This window comes from Abrus precatorius, unplaced genomic scaffold (genome assembly GCF_003935025.1).
Source record: "Abrus precatorius isolate BTA unplaced genomic scaffold, Abrus_2018 Scaffold4, whole genome shotgun sequence".
In the NCBI taxonomy this organism is placed as follows: domain Eukaryota; kingdom Viridiplantae; phylum Streptophyta; class Magnoliopsida; order Fabales; family Fabaceae; genus Abrus; species Abrus precatorius.
In genome coordinates this window covers 15,908,482-15,924,558 of record NW_020874384.1, presented here as the reverse complement: position 1 = coordinate 15,924,558, position 16,077 = coordinate 15,908,482, and the positions used below count along the sequence as shown (strand labels likewise).

General features: G+C 27.1%; 1 protein-coding gene across 2 annotated transcripts; it reads left to right on the top strand.

Annotated features, from left to right (window-relative positions):
- The first annotated feature begins 7,238 nt into the window (after window positions 1-7,238).
- LOC113864940 (sulfite exporter TauE/SafE family protein 3-like) lies at window positions 7,239-12,234 on the top strand. Of its 2 annotated transcripts, XM_027499196.1 has the most exons (12): window positions 7,239-8,046; window positions 8,748-8,907; window positions 9,311-9,511; window positions 9,593-9,657; window positions 9,946-9,973; window positions 10,065-10,144; window positions 10,217-10,303; window positions 10,386-10,439; window positions 10,636-10,857; window positions 11,280-11,373; window positions 11,586-11,726; window positions 11,839-12,234. In XM_027499196.1, exons 1-12 carry the CDS (start codon window positions 7,819-7,821, stop codon window positions 11,922-11,924), a joined length of 1,446 nt encoding a protein of 481 aa, XP_027354997.1. In that variant the 5' UTR covers window positions 7,239-7,818; the 3' UTR covers window positions 11,925-12,234. The 2 variants fall into 2 exon arrangements, with proteins under 2 accessions (XP_027354997.1, XP_027354998.1); XM_027499197.1 differs by lacking the exon at window positions 9,311-9,511 and having other exon boundaries at window positions 7,293-8,046.
- The last annotated feature ends 3,843 nt before the right edge of the window (window positions 12,235-16,077 follow it).

The window sequence follows — 16,077 nt, the reverse complement described above, 5'->3', positions numbered from 1 at the left end:
AAATAACGAAAATGGACACATTTTCAGGGAAAAGGATTCTGCAGGAGCTATAGGCTGCAGTAAATTTTTTTAGGTATGTTCGTTTAAGTGGATGATTTTTTACTTAAGCGAAAAATAAAAAACAACTATCTGCCTGCATAGGAATCCATATCCCATTTTCAATTGTGTCCTGTAAATAAATTTGGGACCTAATCAATATTATGTAGCGTTTGTACGGTTCAAGTTTTCATTCATATTTCACGCTAATTTGTTTGCAATCAAATTGATTGCATTTGGATGCTTAATTAAATATTGATGTGCACGCCATATTAAACCCGGCCTGACACATTAGATGGTTAAATTTAGGTAGTTTGCACAGGACACTTGTCCATGTCCTAAATGCAATTTCATCTTTAAAAGTGACAAGTTGTATTAGTTTGATACTTACAAGTTTATGTATGTAAAGTTTAGTCCTTGAATTTAATAATTTTATGAGAAATCGGTCCTTCCAACATGAAATAGATTAAAGTTGAGGACTAAACTTTTCATAAAATTGACAAATTTAGGGACAAAATTGTATTTATGTAAAATTTAGGAATCAAACTAACACCTGCCATTTTTAAAGACAATATTTTGTATTAAATCCAGCATCCCATTTATAAGTTAATTGTGGTTAGATTTAATATATTCCATTAGCATGTGTTTTCTGTCTCTGTTGAGGTCAATGGTCAATGGCCAGTGGAGTGGAGTGTAATTTTCTCTCTCCAAAATATCATTAGCAAGTATTATTTAATTAAACTTAAACATATTATATTATATTATATGATTTCTTTTGTTTAATCTCCTTTTTAAATTATTTTAATATTAAAAGATAAAATTAATATTTTCATATAATTAATTTTTTATTTTGTAATTGTAATTATATATTTTTCTGTTTTTTTACATTTAAAATTAGAGACAACGTTACTGTTTAATATTTGGTCTTACCTAAATAAATAGGAATTGAATGGCACTAAGGAGTGGTGACTAATATAAAATCTACCTTACATCATACTGATCATATGTTCATAGATAAAATGTCTTGCGTTTTTATGTTGAAACGGAAAATGAATATTTGTTTTAAAATTTGATAGTATTAATTTTAGGAAAATTAGACTCCCTTACATTTGACTGATATTCAGACCAGTATATATTACTACCTCCATTTTAAATAAAATGATGTTTAAGATACTTTTGTAAAGATTAAAAAAAAAATGTAATTAGCATCTTAAAGAGATAATTTTACAAAATTATTATTATTTCCTTCATCTGTTAAAATTTTTTTTTACACAATACTAAAAAATATATAATTAATTAGAATAAAATAATATTTATTCAAATATTAGAACATTAATTGATATTAAGAAAATTTGCTAAAGCATCACTAAATTTTTAAAAAAATAATAATATAATTATAATTTAATGGTTTGATTAATAAAAAAAAATATATATTAATTTATTACACAATATAAAAATAAAATAACTTATAAAAATGATATATATACATATAATATTAATTAATATTTTATCTAGTGCAATAAAAATTTATTAAATAAAAAATAAAATAATATTATTTATCTAAAAATTATAAGATACTTTAGATTTAATTTCTCAGCAAAAATTAATATTTTTTAATTCTTCATAAGCTTTTATATATTCTTTTATATTTACAAATGTTATAATGTTTTATAATAATAATAATAATTTAAACAATGTTGTATCTTTATTCTTAAATGCAAATTTAGATCTCAATTTTAACTTTAACCCTAACATTATATTATTATAATATTACATATTTGTAGTCATCTAATATATTTAAACTAATTGTATAATCAGTTTTATCAAATAAGTTGAATTCATAAACTTTTAAGTATTAGTACTCATAAAACATTTGATAAACTTTTAAATAATCATTAAGTATATTAATTTATTACAAATTATCATGATATTAAAATTTATTAATTTTTGTAATAATTAATTTAAAAAATATGATAGTTGATTAACAATATAAAGTTTGTTGTATTGTTAATCCACTGGAATTAAACGAATTTCTAAAAAGTCTATAAATTTATATTATCAAGCTACTTGTTAATCTAGTCAAATAAATTCTTTCATTATATTTTTTTTCGTATTTTATATATTATCAGATTTAACTCTTAAGACTGGATTTTAAAATAATACATTTTATTAAAAAAAGTGTATTTATTATATTAATTTATAAAAATCAATAGATATTTAATTTTAAAAAACTATGATTATTAATTACTTAAATTTGATCTTAAAGATTGAGATAAATATATATTTTTATCTATTTTCTGTTAAAACCTTGGTACTCAATTATCATTAAAACAAGCTTGTCTTCGAATATAAATGTTTGTACAACTAGTCGCACATGTTACAATTGGTTTTTCTGTTATCTTTCACCACAAGTTGCAAATCATTAAATAATAGCTATATTTTAATATATGCGTCAGTAGATTATCATAATGTGAATCTCGAGGATAAGTGGTATGTTAATGAAATTTAATATTTTTAATGTAACATTAGCTAATATTTTAAAATATAACAATACTTTTTCTGAAATGTATAATATATTTTGAACTTAACTTTTTTATTTATTTATTTTTTCAACGAATACTCTTAGAATGCTTATTAACAACCCCTAGTTATTTTTTATTACTTAACAACCCCTGTTTTTAACTAGCTGGCGTCGGCAATGATCGCTCTAAAATTCATAGAGAACATTATTGACACGGATACGAATGTCATCAAGCAATTTAAATTATTATATAAATTTAAACAGTTATAGTAATATTGCCAGCTTATATGAATAAGTACAAAATTAAATGAAAAAAAAAAACAATTTAGTCAAAAATAATCAAAATTATAAGACCGAAAGATCAATAAGATCTACCAATCCTCCGTCGAAATAATTAACAAGTGTTTTAAGTTTGTTTGACAAAGAACAAGTTTTAGATCCAGTTATGTAAAGAATAGTTATTAAAATTTGTATACATTTAAATAGTTGTAAATTATTCTTAAGTTCTTTAAATTTTAAATTTTTAGTTTTTATTTGATTACATAATAATTTATTTAATATAAAATTTGATACTCTTAAAATTTAAAACTGCATAATTGAAGAAAACGAAGGTTGAGGATTTTTATTTTTATTTTTACTTTAATGAAAATTAATAATGATATTCGATATACCTTTATGTTTGTTAGGTTTTAATTTGGTTATTTGTTTTCGAAATTTAATTTAATTTATCATTTTTATTTTTATTTTATGCTAGTCTTATTCATCGACTTCGTTGCGTCACTAAACAAAAACACTCAAACACGGAACCGAATTATCAAATATAACAAATAAATTTAAAAAGGCGAGTGGGACACTTGTGATCGAGACATTCCTGCATGTGAAGTACAAATAACAAGTAGGACACGCATAGATTCAAAATCGTATTTCAAAGAAAAAATCACTGATGACTGATACTACTTAATATTTTATTATGTTAAATTTAATATAAAAACATGTTAAGAAAAAGAAAATTAAATAATAATTAAAAAGTGTATGATAAAATAAATATTAAATAACGATAAAATTATGTGATTTTGAAAGAGCATAATAAAAAGTGAATATTGAAGAATAGAGATTTAATACCCGTCTGATTTAGAGTTTAATGAAACTAATTTTAATAAATCTGGTTTTGAATCCTTAAATGTTATTTAAATGTATATTTAAATTAACATTGATCATATAATTATATTAAAATTAAAATGTATAATTTTTGTTTACAAAAGTATCAGATTATTTGTTAACTATAAAATAATAAAAATTTAAGTCTGCTTAGTAATATGATATAATAAAAAAATAATAAAACACGTGAGTTTTATAAAAACAGAACGAGGTAGAAATTAAATAACATAATATTATTCTATTAAAGATCAGGATTTCTTGCATTTTTTATGCATTTTACAATTAATGTAATTTCTATATTTTTATTCAAATAAAAATATAAAAAAATACACTAACTAAAGATGCAGTTACCACGTGAATCTTTTTGTTTTTATAATGTAGATCATGCCAAATTAGAAAGCAGTACTTTATGGACAGCTGGCAATAAAATGACGCATCGAGTATTGCATGAATCACGTTCGATAAATTTAATATTTTATACATAAAGGTTTGTCTGGTTTGCTACTCCGTGTTGACAGAAAATGTGTTTGACTCAAGGTTTATAAATTCTATTTCTGATAATTTTAATTATAGTTTTGAAAATTAACACCATGTTCAGATTAAATTTTAAGAACTCAATTATATGAATGATTCATAAGATGCACCAATATAGAAATGAGTTTATTACGAAATTGTAAATTATTTTTGCACCAATAAACGGAAATTAAGATTAAGTAATAACAAAGTGACGAAACGTTCTATTTGGGTGATGCCAACCTCACGTTCAAAATGAAAATGGCACCAAACCCACGTCATTCAAACGTTCTATTTGAGTTGTATAGAGGGACAATCAAACGTGGACGCCCAGAAAATCAAATTAACAAACTTCAAATCCACTTTTCATGTCTTTTACATTTTATAAGATTCATTTATTATCTCCATATCTTTTACTTTTTATCGTATTAAATCATTCATTACATCGTTAAATGAGTTCCAGAGAGTATGTACACAAACAATATCATGACATCATGGTCGATACACGACAGCTACAATAACATAAACAATTACTAACTGATTGTTTAGATGAAAAAGTAAAAACATATTATATTTAAAATTCACTGTCTCACCGACTAACCGCCTCTAATGACACGGTCATTGTTATTGACATGTCTTTGTTTTAAGATAACGTCACATAAATAAAAAACAATTTAGTTATTTATTTATTTATTTATTTTTCAGTGATTCAATAAATATAATAATTTTCTGTAATAATTCAGAAACATACTATTTATTAAACATCAATGATTGGATTGAAAACTTAGGAGAATATTATCATACAAAAAATAACAACAAAAAAGGCTAGGTTGAGCTGTCACTGTCAGGTGTAACAGTGATGACACATGTATATTATAAGCTTCATAATGTGCTGGGTCTTTCTGTATACGCAGTTACGCAGATATCGTTTGATAGGCACTTGGGGCTATCATCGTTCTCGCGGCCCTACCCTCCATTCATTTGCACAGGAATTACGAATTTCGAAAGAATGAAATTAAATGCCGAAGAGACGTAAGAAAAGGAAGTAAGTTATTATAATATAATATAATATGTGTTGTATAGATTGAAATTGCACTAATACAGTTTAAAATTCAACCATTCAAGTTTTTTTTTAAACACCAAATTTACTAATCTGACATTATGAATATTTTTTTTTACATTCCTAAAGAGAGTGGCGTTCAACTTCAACATAGGTACGATGTATATGATTTATTAAACTTACAATTTTTTATTTAAATGTATTAATTATTTGTTGGTTTGTTGCATCTGTTTTCATATGGAAGGGTGAAAAAATAAGGCAATCGAAATCTCAAATATTTTTATATAAAAAACAAGTTTCTTACGACAACTGTTTTATCGTGTATTTTTAATTTCTAAAAAACACGTGTATGTTTGTTTTTCTTCATCAGATATTCTTTTGAAATGAATTATTGAATATTCCTCAGATCCGAATCATAGAGAGCAGGGGCGATTATAGATTCAGAGTCTTCCGAGTAAAATTAATTCCAATGGAAAATTAATCATATATATTTTTATTAAGAATTACAAAAATAAAAATTTAACTATAAAACAAACTGACACATTATTACAAAATATTTTTATACTTTTAATAGAATATACATGTATTTAAGATTAAATTTTAACATGTATTTTAATTATATTTAATAAATTTTATTAAATATTGTAACAAGTTAGAGTATTTCATATATTTTAAATTTATTTTTAATAAAATATTATATTTAGAGAAAAAAAATAGCTTTCAAAGTAGCAAATTAAATCAAACAGCATAGTTGGTCCATTGCATGCCTTCCTCCCCCCAACCTGCGCGGGTCTTACCTCTGTCATGCCTTGTTTTTTATTCAATTATGCGCGTTCGGACGTGGATCCATCTATGAATTTTGTTATCATGACGAAGAAAAACGGAATGGGCATATTTAAGGATAATTTTTTTAATATGTACAGTATTACTCATGATATTAATTTCTGTATAATAGATTTTTTTTATTAAATATAAATTTTAAAGCAATTTGATGTATTAATAATTTTAAAAATTATTTAATAATTACTCTTTAATTCATGATACATTAGCGTCAGGAAATGTCCAAACAGTAATAATTCTCATCATTTGGGAGGGATGTGGATCCAGCGCGTCTTCCGATTAATCCTGAAAAACAATTTTTAACAACCAATTGGTTGAATAATATTTAATATAGTAATTAATTGTCTGAATTGTGTTTTAGGTTATTTATATTTAATAAATTTTTTATTAAAATAATTATTTTGTTTCACTTCTATAAAGAAACATTTTTGCAGTCAAATTATAAAATAATATGGCATCATTTTAATTTTAAAATTAATTTTTTAATCTCAAGCAAAATACTTATTGTTTTAGTGTTTTTAAATTAACTAAAACATTAACAACACACTCTTAATTATTGATTAAACTTATTAAAAATTATGTAATTTTTTAATTCAATAAAATTTATTTTATTTTTTCTATTTTTATAATATTTATAAATTTTACTCAATGTTTAAGAATGTACTGAAAACATACATAAGAATGTTTAAGAATTTTAATCAATATTTAAAAATACACTAAAAACTAAAATCATGTACCAAGAGTGTTTATGATATTTCGTCCTATCTACTTTCAAAAGACACCATATTCGACTTTCCTCGGATTAATAATGGTTATCATTATTATCATTTACACTGAACAAACGAAGAGAGAGGAAAAACATTGCATTTTGATCAATAATGGCTTCAACTTTTGCCACGTCAAATTGGGTAGTCCATGCCAATCGGCAATTGGCACAGGAGAAAAAAAAGAATCTTGGGAGCAGAGTTCTAAGCCAGAAATATTTTAATATGCTTTTATATTTTAACTATTTAAAGAATAAAAAATTCAATAATTTTCATTTTAAATAAAACATTAGCAATTATCTATTTCTTTTGTCAATATAAAAACATTTTAAATAAGGTAATCATGAATCTCAATTATTCTCGGTCTTTATAAATCCGTGCAGCAAGCAGAGTAAAAGTGACTTGGAATATCACTCGCAGAAGAGGGGGAGAGAGAGAGAGAGAGAGAGAGAGAGAGAGACAGATGGCGCACACATCGCTTCTGACAAACCCAACCCATTGCAAATTGTTGTGATCAGACCCATTATTTTTCACTCCCATCTCCTTGTGGTTTTTTCTTTTCTGGCGACAATTCTCTTTTCTCTTTTTATTCTCTTGTTGGTTGTTGTTGTTGTTGTCAGTTGATTCATTTCTTCCGAGGTTGTTCATTATTTCCACAGGAAATCATCTTAGTTGTATTACGTTCCTACATATTAGCTTTAACCAAACATCAACACAACATTTTTGTTTAGTTCTTCTTACCCTGGTCCGTGTTTTCTTGTTTGTCAAATACACCACGCCACGTTTTTTATTTTTTGATTGGAGAAACGATTTGATCACCGGTGGGTGACAGATTTTGCGGCACAGAATTTGATTAGCCATAGTCTAAAAGCTTTCTTTTTGAGAGAGAAATAATACTAATAATATAAAAAAGAGGTGCCAAGATTATGGGTGAGTTTGGAGTGAGACGGTGGAGGGGAATGAGAATGGGATCTACGTGGATGGTGTTGTTTGGCTTTGCGTCAGCTTTTGGGATTGCTTCTGCAGAAAGAAGCGTTCTGAAAATGGAAGTGCCAAGATTTAACGTTACCCACGAGCATGGACACAATTTCCTCACAAGAACTTTGGATTTCTTATGGCAATCTGGGGAATCAGGTTATCAACACGTGTGGCCGGTAAGCGTTCCCTTTCTTGTTGAATTATTGCCTTTCTTTGTTTTCCTTAAAGCCAAAGGCGAATGAAAGAATAAAAATTGGGTTGTCTTTATTTCTTGTTTACTTTTACGTGTGGTGATTGGTGACGTTGGATTTAGATGGACAAGGGGATAATTTCATTTGACTTTTCTGGATTCTATCGTGTTTTTGTTTACACTTTTATTGATTGATAAGTTTTGGGAAATCAAGGAAGATTCTGTTGAAAAATTAATTCTCTTATTTTTGTTAATACAAAACGCATAATATAATTTATGACTTGTCAAAATTATATTTAACGACTCAAAATTAATTTTATTAAAAATTTTTATTCAACTTCAAATTAAACTAGCACAAAATAAATGATGTAACTTCGGTTGAAAAAGTGCTTCTTATGGCTTTGCAATGACACAATTTTGCCTTCCGATGGATTATTGTTGTTATATATCTTGATTGTGTTGTTATTATGAAAAATTATACTTATACATTGATAATTTACAGTTTTCTGTAACAAGATAGAAATATGAAGACAAAGTACATAAATGCAAAATGAAATAAATGATGTGATGAAAAAGAATAAATGAAGTTATGTTGTAAACATTTATTGTATAAATAATAAATTATTATTAGTCCCACTGGATAGATAGCATGTCAGGGAAAAGTTACAGTATATGTTACTTGCGCAGGATTTGGAATTTGGGTGGCAAATTGTCTTGGGTACTTTTGTGGGATTTTGTGGAGCTGCGTTTGGAAGTGTAGGTGGCGTTGGTGGCGGTGGAATATTTGTTCCTATGCTTAGCCTTATCATTGGATTTGATCCAAAATCATCGACAGCTATCTCAAAATGTAAGATTTAAAGCGAATTAAATGTGGTAATGTGATTATTGTGAGTTTCGGTAATTTTGATTGATGAACACAATTAATTGGTTATACTTTTGAGCATGTTTGTGTGCTGCAAAATGTTTAGCCGATGCAGCTGACAAGACACAATTTGTTTCAAAACGCTCAAGTGCTACTAACATTTTTAACGGTTTTTATTAACATCAAATTTTAGAAATAGTTTTAAATATTTAAAAATAATAATTTCTATTAAAAAACTATTTATTATATTTTTGCATTTTTAATTAATTAATAATCAATACTTCATACTGATAATGACAAATCAAATTATACTTGGACACACGAGAAAAGACTTGAAACTTGGTGGAGTTCCACTACCTTTAGTTATCAATTGTTCTGGTTATGTCAGGTATGATCATGGGGGCAGCTGTGTCAACTGTTTACTACAACCTTAAGCTAAGGCATCCTACGTTGGATATGCCCATCATTGACTATGATTTGGCTCTTCTCATTCAACCAATGCTCATGCTTGGCATCAGCATTGGAGTGGTCTTCAACGTTGTATTTCCTGATTGGATAGTGACTATATTGCTTATTATTCTCTTCTTAGGTAACACGATTATTGTAACTGTGGTTTCTGGTAGGGATTCTTCTTTTTCCTACGCCTCTGACTGATTTTACTGTCTTGCAGGCACATCAACAAAAGCATTCCTGAAGGGGGTTGAAACATGGAAAAAGGAAACCATAATGAAAAAGGTCTCATTTAATTCATCATGTATACTTTTATCACTACATATTTAGAACTAACAATTTTACTATAGCAAACAAAAGAACTTATAAAATTTAACGAGAAGAAAATAATGTTTTGTTGGTAATTTTTTGTCTTTGAATTGATTGACCTTCATAGACTCAATTATGAAGCTTTTATAATTAATTGTATGATAGATGAGTGTTTTGGTATTCAATATGGAGTCAAAAAAAATTTGACATATAGTACTTCAAAATTTTATGACTAATTGTCTGAACCTGTCTTGTTTCAATTAGGAAGCTGCTAGGCGACGAGAGCCAAACGGTGAGTTCAGAGACTCCACATTAACACATACCAAAACATAACAAAGTTGAGATGGATCAAATTCTTTCTAATGCAACTTTCCTTCTGGCAGGTTCTGGGGCAGAAGTAGAATACAAACCCCTTCCCAGTGGACCAAATGGTGGCACTGAAAAGGACACCAAGGAACGTGAGGTCATTAACCTCCACTCTAGTGAGTTCTGATGGATTGGCTAATTTTCGTATCTAATAATGTGAATTTTGCAGGTGACTATTATTGAAAATGTATATTGGAAGGAGTTTGGACTTCTTGCGTTTGTTTGGGTTTCATTCCTTGCACTACAGATTATCAAGGTTGGCTTCATATCTACTACAAAACAACAGTTTATACCACACGCAATTTATCTAACTGAGACCAATAATCTCCTATTGACAGGAAAACTATACGACTACTTGTTCAACAGCATATTGGGTACTGAACTTGTTACAGGTATTTCCCTCTGTTCAGGAGTTGCCTCCAGGGCATTACCTTTCTTCGCGTCCTTCTGCATTTCTTGATTGCACATGATATTCTATTAGTACTAAACTTTTGCGGAAAATGGATCCAAATGTCCGTTACAATTTACAAGTCACAACCATATCTGGAAAGTGAAAACTGTTTGAAGCATGCTTTCCATTTCATGCAGGTTCCAATCTCAGTTGGAGTAACTGCATATGAGGCAACTGCCTTGTTCAGTGGACGTAGAGTAATTGCTTCCACAGGGGATCAAGGGAAAGAATTTACCGTACTCCAGCTATTTATTTATTGTGTCTTTGGCGTACTGGCTGGTGTAGTTGGTGGCTTGTTAGGACTGGGAGGAGGATTCGTTATGGGTCCACTTTTTCTGGAGCTTGGAGTCCCACCTCAGGTTAGTTTCAAATTGCAATTTATAAACTAGTGCTAAAGTATTCAGGAAATGTAGCTGCCCACAGAAACCAATTATTGGGGCATTAATATACTCATTTATAGTTTTACAAAATATATGTCAAGAAATGAATGGGAGGAAAATGGGCATTATTGCTATTTTAGATTTTAAATATAGTCCCTTTTAAAAAATCATGCATGTATGTGTGTACACGTATGCGTACACAATTTATTAAACTCGTGAGTGGAAGTAAATGCCATTGATCATACCGCAAGTCTCTCCCACCTTCAGCTCCCTATGAGTATTTTATGTGAAATTATTAGATACTTGTGAATGTAGAATTGTTTTGTAACAGTTTTTGAAGGGAAAGCAGGGCGTAGAAGTTGAACTTCTGCTATTAACATGATTCAATGTGTTATGTGCAGGTATCAAGCGCCACAGCCACCTTTGCCATGACTTTCTCCTCTTCTATGTCTGTTATAGAATACTACCTGCTGAAACGTTTTCCAGTTCCTTATGGTTCGTGCCCATGAACTTATAGCTATTTGTGTTTTGATATGATGCAGTTATTCAAGTAATTACTTAATGATATATTTGGAAACACGTTAGAAATACTATAACTGTGGATCCAACTCAGAAACTACAACTAGTAACGTTGAAGTGAACACACTTTTGAACGCAATTCCACACATGCTATTAATCGCCTCTAACCTCTGTGTTTTGTTAAACAGCTGTTTACTTCACTCTAGTGGCTACTATTGCAGCCTTGGTTGGACAGCATATTGTTAGAAAGCTGATCATATTGTTTGGGAGAGCATCCCTTATCATCTTTATTCTAGCCTTCACAATATTTGTTAGTGCAATCTCTCTAGGTGGGCATCTCAACTTTCTTTTTTTTTGGTTTGGATAAATACGAAACTTACGTAGGCCGGCACAATATTAATATGCTTATCAATTCTGAAATGTTTTTCATTCATTTGTTAGGTGGAGTTGGCATTTCAAATATGGTAGGGAAGATTCAGAGTCATGAATATATGGGATTTGAGAACATATGCAAGTACGGGTCATAGCACATTTTGGAAGATTATTTTGTCGTATTTACATTATTCAAAGTTCCGTACCCAAAGACAGGTGCCTAGTTCACCTAAATTGACCTCTAAGGCTTCTCTCATGTTCGAAGGTTCATGTTTTTACTGTTGCCAAGTCAATGGAGTGATTCCGTAGGAAATTCAGATTCTGAATTATGTTCCGAATATTCATTGTTTTGTAATAGCATCTAGATTTTTTAATGGCAAGTATGTGATCTAAATCCTTTATTTTTTGGATTTCAATGACAAATTGGCAATAATTTCGATATTACAAATATCAATCATTCGAATCCAATCCAATCCTTTATAAAGTTGAAATCAAGGTGTGGGGTCATCTTCTGTAGCAGACGTGTTGTGGTAATCGATTATTGTTTTGAAGATGCTTTGTATCTTCACGGAAAATTCTTCTGTCACACGGAGTATGCATACGTGTATGGCTTGAAGAAGTTCACAGGATAAGTTATCAAGGCGAAGTCATGCGTACTGCTTTTTCCTATTATCTTGACACCTCTGCTGATACCTTTACAGTACTTATCACATATGAGTAACCTTTCATGTTCACGTTGCGTTTCTTTTTATTAGAACAAATATGTTGTCAAAAAGTGTAACCTATATAAAACGACAAAACAAATTGATAAATATTTTTTTATAAATATGATTAAAAGTAGTATAAAATATATTTAATAATTAAAAAATTATAGGAATAAAAGATAAAAAAACATAATTATTCATAAAAATAATTTGTTTATATCAAAAGTTTTTATAGTTAGTTTTCAATAATTAATTAAAACTAAAAGGTTTTTATTAAAAATATTGTTATACAAAAGTAATATTTATTATTTTTCAATATTTTCTTTTACTTTTGGCCGCTTTAGATTGGTTTAAGGCAATAAATTTAAGAAAAAAAAATCAATGCTGACTCTCAGTTAAGTTGTTTGATAAGCATGACAATATAATAATATATGATAACATTTTTTTTATCTATCGTATTTAGGGTGTTTATTTAACCCAACGTTGCATGGTTTGCAGAACGATTGGTTACATATTAGATGACTTTTTCAGGTACGAGGAACGGTGGGTATATTTATTTGTTTCACTTTTTCAAATCAAAATTCAGAACGATCTCGTATAATGTTTAATACAAATTTATTATACATAAAATTTTATTGAATCTATTTTTAACACATTAAAGAAATTTGACCATAATTTAAAAAATGACACTAAAAATATTTATATTATATATTTTTAGTTGTTTTGTCTTATATATATATATATATATATATATATATATATATATATATATATAATAAACTTAACTGTTTAATTTAGTAAACACTATCCCATAAATATCCACATAAAAGAGCAGTAAACTTAGAGGGAGAGAGATAAAAAAAATTTACAATTGAATGATTCATGATGTGTCATATTGACAAGAAAATATGAATACTTAATAGTTTTCCTACAAATATTATAAAAATTAGCAATTCTACAAATTAGAGTAAAGGTTTAATCTCATGAATTAAGGGAGCAAATTCATGACATTTGTCAATCTTGGAACAAATCCAATACATGGTTAATTTAGAATTCATCTCAACCAATACTTTATCATAATTAAAAGCTTAGACTTGTAGAAGACCCAATAACAAAACCCAAAGTTTAGTTAAAATGGATAAAGTAGGATTAATTTTATTACTAAAACCCACCAAAAACTTTCCTTGTTAATCTATATCAATTCATTACAAGCAGTTCTTTAATCGCAGATTAGTAGATACATCCACATTTGATTTTTGTCAATTTCTTTGAGTCTCTAGGGCAATAATTTCCTCTCTTTTAAAGCACTTAAATGAAACTTGTTGCAAAATTAAAATCAACAATGAGATTATTCACATGGTTCTAAATTTGAGAAGAAATAACACATTGTTAACGACTTTATTATTAAAAATCTCTCATTTTAATAATTTCACAATTTTTAAGCAATCACTCAAAACAAAATATTCTAACTATGAATATCATTAAAACTTTTATTTAAAAATTAAACATTAACCATTTACTTAAACAAAAACTTATCCTATATATTTAATCCTTAACTTTATTTGTTTTTTATCCTAAATTTTAATCCTATTTTGTTGGGGGTCAAACAATATATTGTTTATTCTTAAATAGGAAGTAAGAACATTGCTAGCTACCGCATGCTCACCTCTCATGTTAAGAGAGTTGTACTGTTCCAAGAGCTAATATTTTAAGTTTGGATTAATTGTTTAATAACTAAGAAAATAATCCTAGGTTTAAGTTTTTTTAAATGTTTTTAGAGTATGCATTATCTTCCCTATATTTTTCCTTTTTTAAGTATGTATAAGACTTTTAGCTTTTACTTAGAAGTCAGAAAAAAAAGAGAAGAAAAGTGTTTGAAAGGTAAGGAAAAAAAGAGGAATGAAGAAAGAAGTAGGGTTAATATAAAACTTCTCAAATTAAAATAATTAAAAAAGTCCAATTAAAAAAGTGTATAAACTCTCCCTTCTTATATAAAATATTTCAAACAAATAATTATATCACATAAATTTTCTCTTTCTCTCTTTTTTTTTTTTTCTCTAAAAATTAACTCTCAAATAAAGTTTTACTAAGATTAATAAAATGAGTTACTTAACTCATATATTATTAGAACAATTCAGACTTTTTACCTTGGTTATTATGTTGAGCAACAAATTATACTTTATTATTTGAGCCTTAAAATACATGCCTAAACTATAGCCATATACTTTATATTTTATAACTAAGTGAATTAGATTAATCTAAACTTGATACAAAATAGTTTCAAATGAGTTAAGCAAAAAAGGCTAGCTTGAAGTTAACTTGATAACTTGAGTGTAATTAACTTTTAAAATTTAAACTCTATAATTCGATAGACTTAAGAGTTAAGCCTATCGAACAAACCCAATTATTGATTCTACTCGTGGCTATCCATTCCTCGTTGCCTCATTTAAAACTCCAAGTAAAGTCAACAGAAATAGCAACATCATATATATGTAAAAGTATAGCAAATGTCTGTTCCCTGCCGATTTTTTAAAGTGATACTTTATTATTCTTCATCCTATGCTGCAATATGTTCCAAAATTGGAACACTGTTGAAAGTGTTTTGAGTCAAACAACTTGCTGTTTAAAATGGAACTTCGAAAATATAAGTATGTGAGAGCTATATGAATTTATATTATATGATTATCTTTTCCACCTCTCCAGTGTAAAAATTATTTTGTAGCAGAATGGTGTTTGAGTTATAAATTGTTTGGATAAAATAAGATAACACCATTTAAATTGTTACTTTAGTGTGCATGAAATGCAGGAGAGGATAAAAGTTTATCTTTTTCTTTTTTTTACTATTCAACTATCATATTCTATCTTTTATATCTTACCCTATCTATGGAATTTAAAATTATCTTGAGTATATAAAGTTGATAATTTTTTATTTTTAAAAATGATTGTTTTTATTTTAAATATAATAAAACAAAAATTTCATAGAAATTTCCACTTTTAAAAGTATAAAAGTAATTATAAAGGTTGATGTTAATAGAACTAAAATATTAATGCAGTTTTTCACTCTGTATTTATGGACACGTATTAAAAATTATAAAAATAATATTAAATATTTTTATATCATTAATGTAATATTTTAATCGTATACATAATAAAAAAAATACTAAATATTATATACGTTTTCAAAATATTAAATATATTAACATTTAAATTGACACATTTTACATAAAATACAAATATACGATTTATGGTTTTTGAGGGTAATATTTATTTCAATAAAAGTTATATAAAAATATTAGAAAGATTACTAATAAAAATTCATCTCGTTGCTTCTAATAAAATTCGCAAAAATTTATGCATTATATGGATATTTAAAAATAAAATTAAATGAATGTTGAGTAAATATTTTTAAATTTTAAATAATTTATAAATGAATGATTTGAAATTTTTTTTATTAATAATTATTTTATCGTATTAAATAAATTAAATCTAAGATATAATTTTTTTAAAATAAAAAACTAGGACAGTGAACTATTAAAATAAAGATATGTTACTTTTAATTTTTTTGGTATATTATGTTAAAATTAAAAAATACATTTAAATTTAT